The 15442-nt window shown below is 41.1% G+C and overlaps 2 protein-coding genes across 2 annotated transcripts in view; one reads left to right on the forward strand and one right to left on the reverse strand.

The window, feature by feature from the left end:
- Positions 1-5220, forward strand: part of gnav1 (guanine nucleotide binding protein (G protein) alpha v1) — a 443998-nt gene extending 438778 nt beyond the window's left edge. The window contains exon 9 of the mRNA XM_051936251.1: positions 2673-5220. Within this exon, the coding sequence (XP_051792211.1) occupies positions 2673-2863 (191 nt within the window). The 3' untranslated portion in view covers positions 2864-5220. The remainder of the gene's footprint in view (positions 1-2672) is intronic.
- Positions 5221-11539: 6319 nt separating this feature from the next.
- On the reverse strand, positions 11540-13801 carry npb (neuropeptide B). Its single transcript, XM_028818881.2, has 2 exons — positions 13452-13801; positions 11540-11990 (listed from the first exon to the last, which is right to left on the reverse strand). Exons 1-2 carry the CDS (start codon positions 13728-13730, stop codon positions 11862-11864), a joined length of 408 nt encoding a protein of 135 aa, XP_028674714.1. The 5' UTR covers positions 13731-13801; the 3' UTR covers positions 11540-11861.
- Positions 13802-15442: the final 1641 nt, after the last annotated feature.

Below are 15442 nucleotides of genomic sequence, written 5' to 3' on the forward strand. Positions count from 1 at the left end.
CCCACCTACCACAGCAACACCATCATCAAATTTGCAGACGACACCACTGTGGTGGGGCTTATCTCTGGGGAGGATGAATCTGCCTACAGGGACGAAGTGGAGCGGCTGATAGCATGGTGCACTGACAACAACCTGCTCCTGAACATAATTAAGACCAAGGAGCTCATTGTGGACTTCAGGAAAAAAGAAAACGGACATCAAACCACTCTACATCGGAGGGGACTGTGTGGAGAGGGTGTCAGACCTCCGCTTCCTGGGAGTCCACATCATGGAAGACCTGTCCTGGGGTGTGAACACAGCTGAGCTGACGAAGAAGGCTCGGCAGAGACTTTATTTCCTGAGAGTCCTCAGGAAAAATAACAAACCCCAAAAACTGCTGGTGTCCTTCTATCGCTGCTCTATTGAGAGTATCCTGTGCTACTGCCTCTGCGTGTGGTTTTCCAGCTGCACAACAGCGCAGAGGAAAACACTTCAGCGGATCATAAAGACTGCCCTGCAGATCATTGGCTGCTCTTTACCTTCTCTGGATGAACTACACAGCTCTCGCTGCCTCAGGAAAGCAGAAAATATCTTAAAAGACTCCTCACACCCCGCTCATGACATGTTCCAACTGTTGCCATCAGGCAAAAGATATAGGAGCATCAAAACAAAAAGTAATAGACTGAATAACAGTTTCTACCCTGTTGCTATTAGGGCACTGAATGCCACCTAATCACCTCCAATACAGCAGTGCAATAGATGACATCTTGTGCAATAGTGTTCATGTGCAATTAAGGTCTTATGTTGAATGTTTGTGTTCTACCTTATTTCTTCTTATCCTTTCTTATCCTTTTTTAATTATATTTATTTATATTTTGACAGTGCAGGGACTGCACCTAATTTTGTTGTATTAGTTACAATGACAATAAAGATATTCTGATTCTGATAGTGCTAACTAGTATACCACCATATTACTTTTAGTTACCTCCTTAAAAGATTATCACAGATTTCTTCTTTATTGAAACTGCCACCACCTACTGGCACAAACATGGTAGTTAGACCTTTAGTAACTCAAAACACAAAAGAATACAGTTCATTCACACTTGAAAATATCAAGTAGCTTTTTCAGTATCTTGTCACAGTGCATAAGAGAGAAATAGATCTTTAATCTTCAAATTTAAGGGCTCTTTGTATTTTATTTTTTGAGAACACAATATGTGTACAATAACTTGCTGCAGAAAAAAAAAAACTTGTTTAAGAAATCTTGTTTAATGTAATATGAACCATGTTTCAAAATCTTTATGTACTATAGACCCACCCAACTGTACAGGTACCACTAAAACTTCAGAGTAACTTAAAAGTTCTCTCACCTCTCGAATCTTTAAAAATGTGTAAGGTGAAAGGTTGTATATTCAGAATCACAAACAATAAGTGGAACAAAAGTTAATTATGTTATCGTTCTCAATTTGTGCTGGATGTGGATTAATACAGTGTTATGCACTGCATTTGCAGTACCTCTAAACTTAGTCATTCTAAAATGTACTGAGGGACCTACAAGGGACATTGCTGTACGCCATCTTCCACTTCATTTTTCTGTTCATTCAAACTCTATATCAGGCATTATTTTTACTTTTTCATCCATAGTTTTAATAGTCTGTCGCCCTCTTTCTGCCCTTTCAGTCATCCCAGCTGTGTTGGTCTGCTGGAAAAACCTTGTACACACCTCTACTTTGTGGTGGCTTATGGATATACTGTACACTAATAGCTTTGTTTTCTGATTTATCATTTAGTGGGGAAAAGGAGAGGTGAATGATTAAGAATGAAAAGGGTAATATTGCATAATGCACAAGTGATAAAATTACAATGCATTGTTGGATTGTATTACTTTGCAAGAAAACTTAATTTGAGAGTTTAACAAATTGCATAATTTTAAACATTTCAGTTGTATCAGCACTGATTCTCGAGTCTAGTAGCTTCTTATCTTTGCTTTCTTTTAGGTGGTTATGCCCTTACAATTATACAGAGGCCAAAATTACAAAATGGCTTTTGCTGATCCACCTATTTTAGTGTCATCGTCATCATCACCAGTATAACTGCCATTTTCAGGGTTTACTCAGGTTAGCCACTTACCCCCCATAACTTTCCTGCGCTCTCCATGGTCCTGCATGTCCTTTAGGATGAGGCCCATTCTTTCTACTTCATCCAACACCACCTCCAAACATGACTTATTTGGCATCACTCAGCCTCACCCCCTCCATCTCCGTCTAAGCTCTTCACCCTGACTTTCACTCCACATGTCCAAACCACCTTAGACTTAATCCACCTCCTTTTGCATTCTATAAAATGCATCTGAGTTGTTAATTTCATTATCCAATGTTTGTATTCATTTTAAAGAGCAGTGGCTCATGCTCTAGTCCACATTGCACTTTGGTTAATTCAGAAAAATCTCCTTGAGGCATAATCTGGTGGTGGTGACAATTTTGCACCCATCTGCACACAGTTCCTTGAATCCTTGCCTGTTGAAAATTAAAACCTTAATCAAGAGAAGAAAATTAAAATGCTTTCTGAGACAAAGGGAAGCAAAAAGCATACTGGAGAGAGATGGCAGTTTTAAGTTGGAGCTGCTTGATGCGTTGTGCTGATCTGATGGCTATCTTTGCCCAGTTTATTGTTTTTCCCTGCCCATCTTTCAGGTGCTGACTGTGATGTGGATGCAGCCGCTCGATACATTGCTGGATTGTTCCTGTCACTCAATAAAACTCCCAGCAAGCTGATATACCACCATTTCACCACTGCAACTGACACCTCCAACGTGCAAATTGTCTTCCAAGTCGTTATGGACACTATCATAAAGGAAAATTTAGAAGCTGTTTCATTGCTTTAAGTGATGAGAAACCTAAGTGCCTGGAAATTATTGCACTAAATGGCTGATAAATGCCACCATGAAGAATGCTGAAACTGAAGTAAAAGATTGCAGCTATGTTAAAGGGAGTGTTTTATTCTTCACTCTTAAAAATGAAGTGAAGTATTTTTTTGATATTGTCAGATGAAAATGATATAAACAGAAAGCATCTGCATTGTTTTGTTGTTTAAAACAAAGTGTTTAAAATGAAAGATGCCTGAAAATGTTTCCATTTTTCATTGTTCTGATTTTCAAAAGTCGTTTTTGTAGACTTGTATCTCTATCCTCTATCATCATCATTCAGATGACGGGACGTGAAGGAGGAGAATGTGTCTGAACAAACAAAAGCAAGTGAGTTGCTTGTTGCTTACTCAGGTAACAATTTAAAACACACGCAGATTATTTGTAAAGCTGAAGCCACACACAAATCATACCATTTTAATCTTATACTGTAGCTTCAATCTCGGAAGAATTTCATAGCTGTTAGAAATCTGTGGTCATAATTGTATTCTTTCTATGCAGCCCTGCTTGGGGTAACAGACTTCTTCATCTAGAATATTTTGTTAAATAATTTGTAGTTTTATAAACTCTACTTAAACATAACTACAAAACAGAATGATATAATTCTCTCCCTTATTCTGATCATCTGATAATGTGTTTTGACTTTGCTGAATATTTTGTTTAGAAGATGGTTTCTATTAAATGATTTAATAGGCAGTGACAACTCTGACAGCTGGGTTTAATGAAAACAAATGACAAAATAAGCATTTGGGGCACTTTAGTTTGCTTTCAAGTTAGATCTTAGCCCCTGTACATTTGACATTTTCAGTCTTTAGTTAACTGAGTAACAAGTGGATTCCGATTTAATAACATTGAAGGCCTGTGAGCCATTTTGTATTTTTTTTGTTTGTTTTTTTATTTTTTTGGATAACTCACCTAGACCTTTAAGTGAGGCTCTCATTTGTCCACTTTTTCTGCCTGATATCCAAAATTTTGATAGTGACAATTAACTGTTCAAATATTTATTTTCTTATCAGCATATGTGTAGAAGATTCACAGCCAAGGCTGTAGTGCCTTCCAAATCTGTAATCTGACCCTGAATTTCCCTTTATTATGAGTACATCATACGTCTCCTAAGTATATTAAGCCAAAGAAAGTTTGCTTTTTAAACCAGACGGAAATTATACCGACCTATGCAACTGTGATAGTTTGTTAAAAACTCAAGGATTGAGAAGGACTGTGAGTATTACATACAGTATGTATATGAAACACTGTATATTCACTGTACATTTCATATGTCTATAATGTCTTTATTTTTTTTTAATTATGACCAAGAGTCACTTGTATGTTTGAGTTGATTGTCTTACGCTTTACTGTGGCATTTAACTTAAGACAAAGAAAGTGAACTTAATATGTTACTTTTCTGTGAAGTGCCTTCAAGAAACAGCTAGCATTGACACTGAAATTGTATTTACATTATTTAAATGTGTCCATGTGTTTGTTTGTTTGTTTAAACACTAACTCTTAATGCGCAAATAATTTAATGACTATTGTAAATGAACCTGATTGTGAGTATCTTGTTGAAACAAAAAAGTTATTTCTATTTTTTTTTTGCCATGTATAATATGTATGTAAAATATTTCTTTGACTTACCAAAATGTTGATTTGCTAGTTGTTTTCTCTCTCTTTTTAATGTAGCACCTCTGATGCAGATATTTAATGGCAGAGTTGCAACAACTTGAAATGTGTTGATGATGAAGTTCTTTGAAGAATCTGGGATTTGGGGAGGTGCTGGTTGCTTATCTGTTTGTCTTTCCCTGAAGGTCCATTTAGCACTGTTCGGGTTCATCTGCTGTCTGAAGAATTTGACTCCCTTTCACTAACTCGGCTGTGATTATTGAAACATACTCATACCTCAGTTGCAAACCACAGACACATATTGTTTCTTGAAAGTGTATCTAACAAACAGAGTGTTAGCCACATGGGGAGAGCAGGAGAACTGGGCATCATCATTTACAAGGAATGTTAAAAATGGATGGATTATACTGTATCGTGAAATAAATTTAGAACTCAGAAATTGATAGAAATTTGATGTAAATGCATGTGTTTTATGCATAAGTATGATTACATATAGCTTCCACACAGCATATCCATGTTGGGGTGTGGACAAGAAACAAAGTAGACATCAGTGTGAGGGTGATGGTGATGAATGCTCTGCGCCATAAATGAAATAAGCATTCATCTTCCCAAAGCATAGAGAAAAGAGACATCATCTTCTCAGCAGGATTAGACTTGGGCAGCCTATAGAGTCCAGGAATTGAAACTTCAACCATTGTGGTGCTTTCTGCATCAAAGGACACACACCCTGAACTGGCCAGTGTGCAATGGCTGATTAACCAAACCCAAATGTGTTTGTAATGTGCAGAATCTACAAAGGTAGAGACCAGAGTTCAAACTCTGGACTCTGGTATTTAAGGCTGCAGCACCAATTACCCATTACAGGTGGAACTGCTTAAATATTTGAATCAGAATAAAACTGGTTTCTTTTTAAATAAATTCATGAGAGCCCTTTTCTCTTTAGGTATATTTTTATAGGGAAATTAAATTATAATCTAGAGCAAGACAGAATTAACTTTTGTCAAACGTTGACCAACAGCCCATCCCCAGATTTACATACAGTGTATACTGGACTTATGTGGTCCAGTGGTCAGGATACCAGAGTTAGGACTTTTTTCTGTATTTTCCCATTTTACACTGATTTTAGTAAGACTTCTCTGAAGACTAGGCGAGTGTACTGAAAAGGATATATCCAAGACCGAGTAGGTTTTAGGAAAGGCTGAGGCTGTGATTATCAGATTTTTATACTCAACAGGGTACTTGAAATGGCACTGAATAGACATGAATCTGAAGGCAGCTTATGACACTACTGAGAGATCAAAAACATGGGGGGGACTCTGCAAAAAATCAAAGTACACTAAAAGGCCCAGAGAACTGCTATAATCCTAGTTAAGCACACACTCAGTCAGCAGGAAAAAGTTAAAGAACAAATAACCGACAAGTCTGACATCAAGACTGGCTTAAGACAGCATTGTGTCCCATCTCCTCCATTGTTCAACCCCTTCATAGATTCAGTAAAAGGTGAACAATTAGAGACACTGACAATCACGGCATCAGAACTGAATACCGAATACATAGAGGAAACCTCACAGAAAGAACTGAAGCTGTCCTAAACCTTCTCTGTGCTGCAAGTGTCTTGGGCAACCAGTGACTGAGTTTTAGAATGGTATGCAAGAAGGGAGACAAATAGATCCTGGTAATAATAGGCCGGTAAGTCTAATTTCTGTACCAGGCAAAATTCTGGAAACTATAATAAGAAATAAATTAGAAAAGTACCTAAATGAAATCTACCTTAATTAATGGCCAAGTGTCTTTGTGTGTATACAGTATATCTGTTTGTCCATTCAGTTGCTATGTCTCTGTTATGTGCCTTTTGGTATGGAGTGCGTTAAAGAAGTACTGTTTGTGATGCCCCATCTTTTAGAGTGAAAAATGCAAGGCATTGTATTACTACATGCATTACAAAATGCATTCCAATAGATGATGAACTGTAAATGTTAACAATGAATAATTCAATAGAGCGTAACTACCAAATGGACAGAGATCAGAAAAATACCTAAATAAAAATCCAGTTTAATAAAAGGACAAGTGTCTGTTGGTGTGCCTGTCTGGTCGCTAGGGTTAGGAAGAAAAATGTAAAAACTGTCAAAACATGTAGAAGAAGGGTAAAAAGGTAATTAAAAATATAAAATAAGAGTCTAAACATAAGAAAATTGGTCTTTCCGGCCTAGTCTTTTGTTGGACATTATACGCCGGCAACAGCAACATCGTACCGACTTTCTTACACCCGTTTGGGCCATTTGAACTAGGATTAAATCTGTAATGCTTATGACTGGTACTGTTACAGTGGATGAATGAAAATAACAATAAATCAACACACATGTTGGGAAAACCAAAGTCGCATCATGACTAGGCTAGAGTTGCTAAACCAGCACATTGCGGTGGTGAGCACATCTGCATTTTCCCCGCAAAACAGTTCAATGAGCAACGCCAAGACAAACAAGTGAAAATGGGAGGCTCTGTGTAAAGAGGGAAGGGATCAGGTGCGTTATTAATACACCAGGCCAAAAGGATGAATTGTGTATCAAGTGAAAATCATGGGATCTTTGTTGATTACTTAGATTTCAACAAGTCTTGTACAGGTAGCACAGCTAATATGACATAATTTACTTCAACTTTCAAAAAGCCTTTGATATGGACCCACACCAAAGCTTAATTCTGAAACAACATGCTGTAGTCATCAGAGGTAACCTACAAAACTGGATCTCAAGTTTGTTAACCGGCACGAGAAGACGACTGCATGTAAAAGGAGAATGCTAATGTGGAGCAAGGTCATCGGTGGATGGGTCTGTCCTTGGACTGTTACTTTTTCTGATTTGTAGTAATGACATACATTTTGGTGTAGTTAGTGAACTTGTGAAATCTGCAGGTGACACTAAAATTGGAGGAAGTTCAGACACTGAGGAGGCAGCAAAAAGAATTCAGAAAGACCCGGACAAGCTTCAGAGCTTAGCAGACACTTGGAAATTGCAGTCTAATGTAGAAAAGTGCAAGGTGCTACACATGGGCAAAAGGGATGTCAATTATAAATAAAAGATGGGAGACATTTTCCTAAAGAAAGCAACCCCTGAAAAGAATTTTGAAGTTTACGTTGACACCATGTTTTCATTGTCTAATTTGCACAAGCAATTAAAAAGGCAAATAAAATATTAGGCTGTTTTATAAAAACTGTTGAATACAAGTCAAGGGACGTTGCACTTGGACTATATAGTGCACTATTGAGGCCACACAATACTCTGGAGGTGCAGTCACCACACTACAAGAAAGACAGCAGCACTTGGAGCAGTGCAGAGGACAGCAACCAAGTGCTTATCAGGACTTAAGGACATGCCCTACTCTGACAGACTCCAAAAATTAAACCTGTAGAGACTGTGAGAGGACCTAATCCAGGTCTTCAAAATTCTCAAAGGCAGTGATGATATAGATCCAGCATAATTTTTTCAGATAAATGGTGAATCACATACTCAAGGACATCATCGGAAATTAAGCGGAAGTACATTTACTATTGAAGCCAGAAAGCATTTCTTTACAGAAAGAGCTGTACAGTAGTTGAAGCAGAAACCTTGACAACATTTGAGAGGCATCTGGTTGAGATAGTGAGACAGCTTAGCTATTATCTAAACAAACAAGCTTGATGGACTGGATGGTTTCGACTTGCTCGTCAAATTTCTTTTGTTCTTTGTTCATATGTAAATTTGGATGCCTTACTAGCATCAGAAAATGTAACCATCATCAGAGTCAGTGGTGCCACAGTGCCAACCAGCACTGGTGTACCCCTCAGAAGAAAAGACTGTTAAGTCTGTAGAGAGGGTTGCTGATTTAGTCTACCAAAGCAGTTAAATAATTGATGGGAATCCTCTTGGGTTGAAAGTGGTGGGGACTGGGCCAAGGAGCAGTCTGATTTGCCCAGAGCAAAGGGGTTTGTCAAGCCATTTGATTGTTAGTTTCAAAACAAGGCTCAGCGTATGTGGGCTCATTGTACTAAATGCAGAACTGTGAAGCCGAGACTTGTAGCAGTATAGACTATGAACAACTTGACACCTTCCGCATAAAGAGGGTTTGCGATCGATGGATGCAAAAAAGGAAAGATCAGGGGAGAAAGCAGATGCTTTCAAACTGATTGAGTCCAGGCCACTGGAGAGTCTAGTCAGGAAATGCAGGATTTGGATGGAAGGCTGTGGTGCACAAATGAGGGACCTTCTAGAGAAGGTCCTCTTGGGGGATATAGCCAGAAGAGGGTGGGACGCCTGTCAGGGTGGGCCAAACAAAGAATGTCTGTGAGTAGATAACATCCATTTTGTCGCAGCAACTGTTATAGTCTGAAGACCAAAGCCAGCAGCTTAACATGATCTCCTTATCATCTTACAAGGATAAATATGACATTTATTATTATATTTTTCAGCAAGACCAGGTCATTGGTGCTTGTAGAAAGAGGTCTCTCATTAAGCAGAAACCCAAAGCGTGTTAAATTTGAATAGTTGTCATCTCTAATTTATGTGCATTACATTCCAAAGATATCTGATGTGAAAACTTTTTCTAGTAACCAGTCAGCTCTAACTTATTTCATAAAACTGTAGATGGACGTACACAAGCTGGACACTCAGGAAGGCATCAGTTGTAGCGGTGGTACATGAATGGGGACGTCTTACATGTGTTTTGTGCTGAGTCACGTCTTTTATAGTGTTGTCCCGTTTATAAAGTCTATTGTGTGTCTGTTTAAATGTATTTCCTCTGGAAACAAAGGTGGAAGGAGAACGCTGTTGTGTCGTGACCCCTCAAGGTAATTTCCCCTGTCAGTCACATCAATTCCATCTGGACCATTGCTATATAAATGAGAGGACAGAAAGAATTGGGGGATCAGTTACAACCTGGAAACTTCACTGGAAACCAAAGAAATACGGAATTTACACCCTTTTCACGCTTGCTGCTTTCGATACCAAACATTCCATCGCTTCACCATCACTACGCAGACCCCAGGGTTCAGGATCAGACCAGCACGGTGAGACTGTTTGTTTGTCGTTTGGGAAGGAGCAAACAACCATTACATCGGTGTGATATTTACGGTAGAACAATTCCAACCGGACAAGGTCACTTCCGTTAATCAACTTCAGTTTAATCTTTTGGACTTTCATGTGTGCTTCGTGTTTTCCGTGTGTCGTATCTGTTTCGTGTTTAGTGTAGGGACAAGGGAGGGTTTGTATTATATTGTATATTTATTTCTACACTTTTTATTATAACATTCCGCCGTTCGCTTTTGGGGTTGTGTGTGTTATGTCGGGGCAGATCGGGGGAGTGAGATATATATATTGTTTGGTTTCACTTCTTTTCATTAATATATATTCACTTTATTATTTTACATACTGTTTGTCTTTTTGCTTATTTTGATCGTCGATTGGGGAAGTGATTTGAAAGAAGTATGTCTTGTCTAGTCTAACATTCCCTCAGGTTGCCAGGCCAGGGGTCTTGGTGGTGTAGTTGCTGGTCCGGACAAATGGGTGACTATTGGCCCACATGCCCTAAACTTTTATTTTTGAGTTCATTGAGAGTGTTCCTTGTGATGGACTGGCACCCATCTGGGGTTTGACCTAGTGCTGTCAGGATGGCTTCCATCAGAAGCTGTTTATAAAGTGGATAGACCAATGGAGTACTTTGTGCTGCTGTTGTTATCTGGCGTTGAAGCTTCCATTTACTCAGTATAGTTTATGTCACCAGAAAAAATAGAGCTGTGTATGTTTGGCTGCCTCACTGGAAAAATATGCTGATTTCCTCAAGAAATAAAGATCTGTTGTGATGAAAAGTACAAGCCGAGTCTTCTGTAAGTAAACCTGCCTGTGTTTTCGAAAGGAATGCTGTCCCCTTTTAAAAAGTACTTGGGTTAATTGTGACCCTAAACGGTAAGTGAGTGGGACCAGTGATGGACTGGTGCCCCAGCCAGGATTGATTCCCACCCACCTTCATCAATGCTACCAGCTCCCCATGACCCTGAGCTGGATAACCAGGTTGGAAAATGGATGAACAGACCCTTTCAAATGTGGGAATGAGCAGCGCCGGCACTAGAAACGAGCAGGCAGGTGTGAAGTTGTCTGCTCATAAGTGGAGCACAGAATGAGAATGGGCAGCAAACCGGATGGCTTTAGGCAGAGGCACGTTGCATGGAGGCCTCATGAAGAGCACACATTCATATGGAGGAATACAGAAGAGAGACCAGCCAAGCTCCCCAAGTCCTCAAATTGTTTCAGATATTGCAAAGGGGCCAAAAAACCAATACCCTCTGCAAAACAGCTTGTTGTGCCCCTGGCTTCAGGGGATATTAAAGAGAAATACACTCTCAAAATAACAGGTGCCAGAGTGGTTCTTTAGAGCGATACCATTTTTGTTTCTTAAAAGAACCATCCATGTGAAGGTCCAAGAAAGACACTTTTATTTATTTATTTAGATTCAAAGCAGCCATAAATAGCCAGGAACAGATGATAACAGATTTATGAAATACCAATGGACTCCTGGCTTTTAAAGGACCCTCACTGCATGCAGTAAGTCAGATATGTTTTTGATCTGTCAGTACCCTGTTAGGTCGCCTGCTATACTGTAAAGATTTCTGTTTTGTCTCCCTGGAATGAACCACACACCCTGGTAAAGTGCACCTGGCATGTTCAGGAGTCCAAGCCCTCTTGCCTCTTGTTGTCCTCTGACTCTTCTTCGCATTTTATAATTCTGTGTGTACGTTTCAGTCACCTTCAGCAGTCTGCTCTGTATGGGTCAGTTTCCTTTGGAGGCTTACCTGTGTTTCGTTTAAAAAATGATTTGCCAGTGAATATTCATAAAATACCGGTTGTGACATTTTTATGACAATTTCCTTTAGCTTTCCAAGCTTTTATTTAACCTCATGCTCAGTGTTGCCAACAGTCATGACAGGAAGAACACAAACCCTTAAAAAGAAATTCATTGGCAGTAAAAGCACAGAGTGTCATAAACGCTGGTGTGTTCGTTCAATAAATTATATTTTAAATAGAACATTAATACAAATGCATACATGGCTCATATTCACAGTATAGGCGCCGCATTGTTTTTCAAGAGAATTGTGTTACTCAGAAACCTGCTCAGCAGTAGACATTGTGGGATGTTTTAATACATGTGGAAGCAAAGGGGAGGTCAGGGGGTGCGGGTGTGGACCTTGGCGTTTGGGGGTGGAGGGGGCACACCTTCACAGATGGTGCAAGTGTGGAACATTCAGTGGCATCCTCCAGGCTCGTGTTTGTTCTCTTTGTGTTCAGTCGGGTCTGGCAGTCCAAGGAGACTCGCAGCTTTACGCGTTTGCACAGTCCTGTGAGTCGAGGGAGAGAAACACGTCGGCTTTGCACTGGAAGGTGTTCGTGCCGTCCTGGAGCAGCTCGCAGCTCTGCAGGTTCGGGGAGATGTCCTTCACGCAGATGGCCTGGAAAAGAGGGACAGACACGCAAAAGTCAATCTCTGCCACCTTTAGCAGGTAGGACCTGAAAGGAATACTTTGTGCTAAATTCGGTTCACTTTATTATACTGTAATAACTCGCCCGAAAATACATGAATGCACCGCACTTAAGCTCATACCGGTGTTTTGATTACAGCGTGATCCTGAATGAAGTACCAATTATTATTACTATAATACTCCGATGCCAAGTTTGTTCAAACGAAAAAGTTCAACACGTTTGTGTAGGACGACTTGTCGGAGTCAGGCGGCTCTTCAACTCCACTCCTCACGAGCCCGAGCGCCCGGTAACATCCTCCCAAAACGTCCGGCGGCACGTGCGATCGGGTTTGTGTCCGTCCATGAAATGGTCGGCTGTGCTGTGCGAACTCAACTAAGGACTGCACGGCGCGCGGATCGGGGAAGGGATACCCGAGAGCCGCGGCGCTCAGTGAGCTGCGCCTACCACCGTAATAGCGGCCGAATCCGCCGCTTACTGACCTCATCTGCACTGACTGTAGCGGGAGGACTTACGGGGAACAGTCGGCACTCAGTCCCTGGTTTGGTTTCTTGGTCTCCTCGGTAAAACTCGAAGTGGGTTCAAACGAGCTCGATCGGCTGGCTTACCGGCTCTCAGTCCGCGCTGCTCCACTTTCAGTAATCAGCTTTTTTAAATCGCTTATAACCTCACGATGTACTGAGGGTATTACTTTTATAACTCGACGACTTTTTCATTCGCCTCTGTTAATTTGAATTCCTCGAAAGCATCTTCTGTGCCGGGGTGCCCCAGCCTGCTTTCACTTCTATTATTAGCTTTTAATCGTTAATTGTAACCCGAACGTTTACTTCTGGTTATGAGATTAGTTGTTAATGTACAGATCCTCCAACCTTGTAAATTCAGACATGTATTGTTGGAAAGCTCGAACTGAGAACAAGTCCTTTTTTTTCGAAATGACCGTTTCATTTCTTTAGGTTCATGAGAATACCTCGAACACGGATGGGAACATCTTGGCTTACCTTGTCAAGGACTGGCGGGATTGGGCACGAGACAGGAGTGGGGCACAGAAAGTTCTCGACCGTCCACATGGGAGCCGGTGTTTAGGGTGACGAAAAGAAAAGGTAAACAGAAGCGGACACCGGCGACGACTGAGTAGGACTTGAACTCAAATCTTGGACTTGTGCGACTAAAGTTTTTAAAATGATCAAAGCTCATCCACAATTCAACTGTTAGTTCTGAACATTGAAAAGGCGGACGTTTCGTGTGTATTGTTCTTAAATGTGTGCACGCGTACATTAAGTCAGAAAACTTGAAAGATCAATGGCGTTCCATTGTGTCACATTCACACAATTTACAGCTTTTGACTTAAACAGAACAAACCTTTCTAAGATTATAAATCGGTGAAATGATGAATGCGCGGTGTGACCCCGTAAATGCGGGCTGCGTGTACTCACCATGTTTTTCAGAATCGATGTTTGCCTTGGCTGTCCGTTCAGGTCGGAAACAAAATTGGAGCCGGGGGTCTCCGCACTTTCTGTTCCTAATTCGGGCTCCGATCTTCTAATGTAAGGGGATCTTCGAATCCCGGAGAGCAGCCCGGACGCCCTGCCTACCGAGTAGTAGCTGGGGCCGGTCGCCTGCTTGTACCATGCTGCTGTGGGCTGGCAAGAAATCAGCACTGAAACTGCAACGAAGACCGAAGCCAGTTTCACGGACCTGTCCATTGCGAGCATTGCGGGCTTCCCTCTGTTTTGTCTACGCGACTTCTGTCCCCGGGCTGCCTGCTCTGAATTGTAACGAGTCCAAAGAGCCCCCCTTATATAAGAACCTCCCGCGATTGCGGGCGTCTTCGTCACTTCAAGTCTCAGTCGATGATTCATCTTTCGACCGGGGTGGATTCCAATATGCATTGATCATGCCAGGAAAGAGAATTAGAATTAGGAGCACACGGTGGGTGACTACGAGAAAGCCACGGAATCGGGTCGAGTTTGGGCTGTGAGCCATCACGTTTAGTGCCATCAAAACTTTCACGAAGAAGGCACGATTGAAAAAAACAAAAAACCGACTAAAAAGTAACGGTCGATGTCACCTTCAGATATTTATCAAAAATGCCGACTGGCCGGAGATTCGGCGCATTCTTGTTTCAGTCCCAAGTTTTGCTACGTGTAACGACACCGACTCCATAATCCATACGTCGACTGAATATTAATTTAAATATCTCAAATCGATATTTTGTTATTTACTTAAAATTGTAGATTAAGATCCTGCACTAAACTTCAAGTAATAATAATTCTTTGCATTTATATAGCGCTTTTCTCACTACTCAAAGCGCTCAGCTATTGCAGGTAAATCTTTTTGATCAATGCGTTGTTGGACTGTATTAGAATTACTTTTTTTCAGTAAAACTAAAGTTTACCGCCTTATATAGCAATTCAGATTGCGGAGAGTCGGAGGAACAAACCCCGGACGGGGCGCCCCTGCTGAGAACGGCAGTACACTGAGTGCCAATTGGAGTCGAAGAAAAACCTGTGACCCGTACGCATCGGGGGCTTGAAATGTTTGCTTGACGCCCAAATCATTACACCTTCCTAAAACTCTTTTGGAGGAGCGCTTTCTAGAAACGATCAGAGTTATGGTACCTTCGTTTTTTTACACGATTTTAAGGAATTTCGAAACACATTCAAGCCCCGTTAGACACGCGGCCATCAGCGTTTACCCTGAGCAGAGAGATGGCATGAAGTAAATCAAAGGAGAGGCACAATCCGAGGCAAGGTTAGGTTAACGTTCGACGTTCGTTCACTGCAATGGTTTTAAAGTTTAGTGCGGTAAGAACCAACTTTGGACGGGACGCCAATCCATCGGAGACAACGGCGTCTTTAATTAGCGTGAAGAGCAATATTGTGATTTCAGATGTAACCGAAACAGCCTAAAGGGGGGGGGGGGGGGGGGGGGGGGTGGAGGGGTCGTAAACAGCCGACGAAGACGGGGTGGCGAGCTTGAGATTGTAAGTCGGCCCAAACGATGTTCAGCCGCACTAAGTTCACTAAAAGCGTTCCGTCATAATCTAACGAGAGGTAACCAGCGATCTAAAAAAGGAGAATCATTCACATAACGGGCTTTACAAAGTGAGCCGACTGGCAGTGCAGAGGAGTAGCAGGGTCTAAGCCCCCTCATTGAGCTTTGCGCACGTATATAAAAACGAATTTGGTGGTCCCTCATGGGGTGTCGCATGCGTTCTGTGCAGAAAATCCAACTGATCAGGCGCGAGATCATATGCAAAGAGACAAAAACCATGTGTGCAAAAGTGAATTTATCCTATAATTCAACCACCTTTTAGAAAACACTGCTCTCTCTTTTGCGTTGTCATTTTTTTCAGTGATTTAGAGGAGGTCAAGTGTAAAACACTCATTTTTTTCCAGTGCAAAATAACAAATTTGAAGTGTGT

This window comes from Erpetoichthys calabaricus, chromosome 14 (assembly GCF_900747795.2).
Source record: "Erpetoichthys calabaricus chromosome 14, fErpCal1.3, whole genome shotgun sequence".
NCBI classification, from domain to species: Eukaryota; Metazoa; Chordata; class Cladistia; order Polypteriformes; family Polypteridae; genus Erpetoichthys; species Erpetoichthys calabaricus.

Bases quoted from the DNA above. Each gene is read 5' to 3' on its own strand.
- npb (XM_028818881.2), bottom strand. From the start codon at position 13,730: ATGCTCGCAATGGACAGGTCCGTGAAACTGGCTTCGGTCTTCGTTGCA. The intron at 11,991-13,451 runs GTGAGTACACGC...CCTCTTTTCCAG, and splicing joins CATCGATTCTGAAAAACATG to GCCATCTGCGTGAAGGACAT.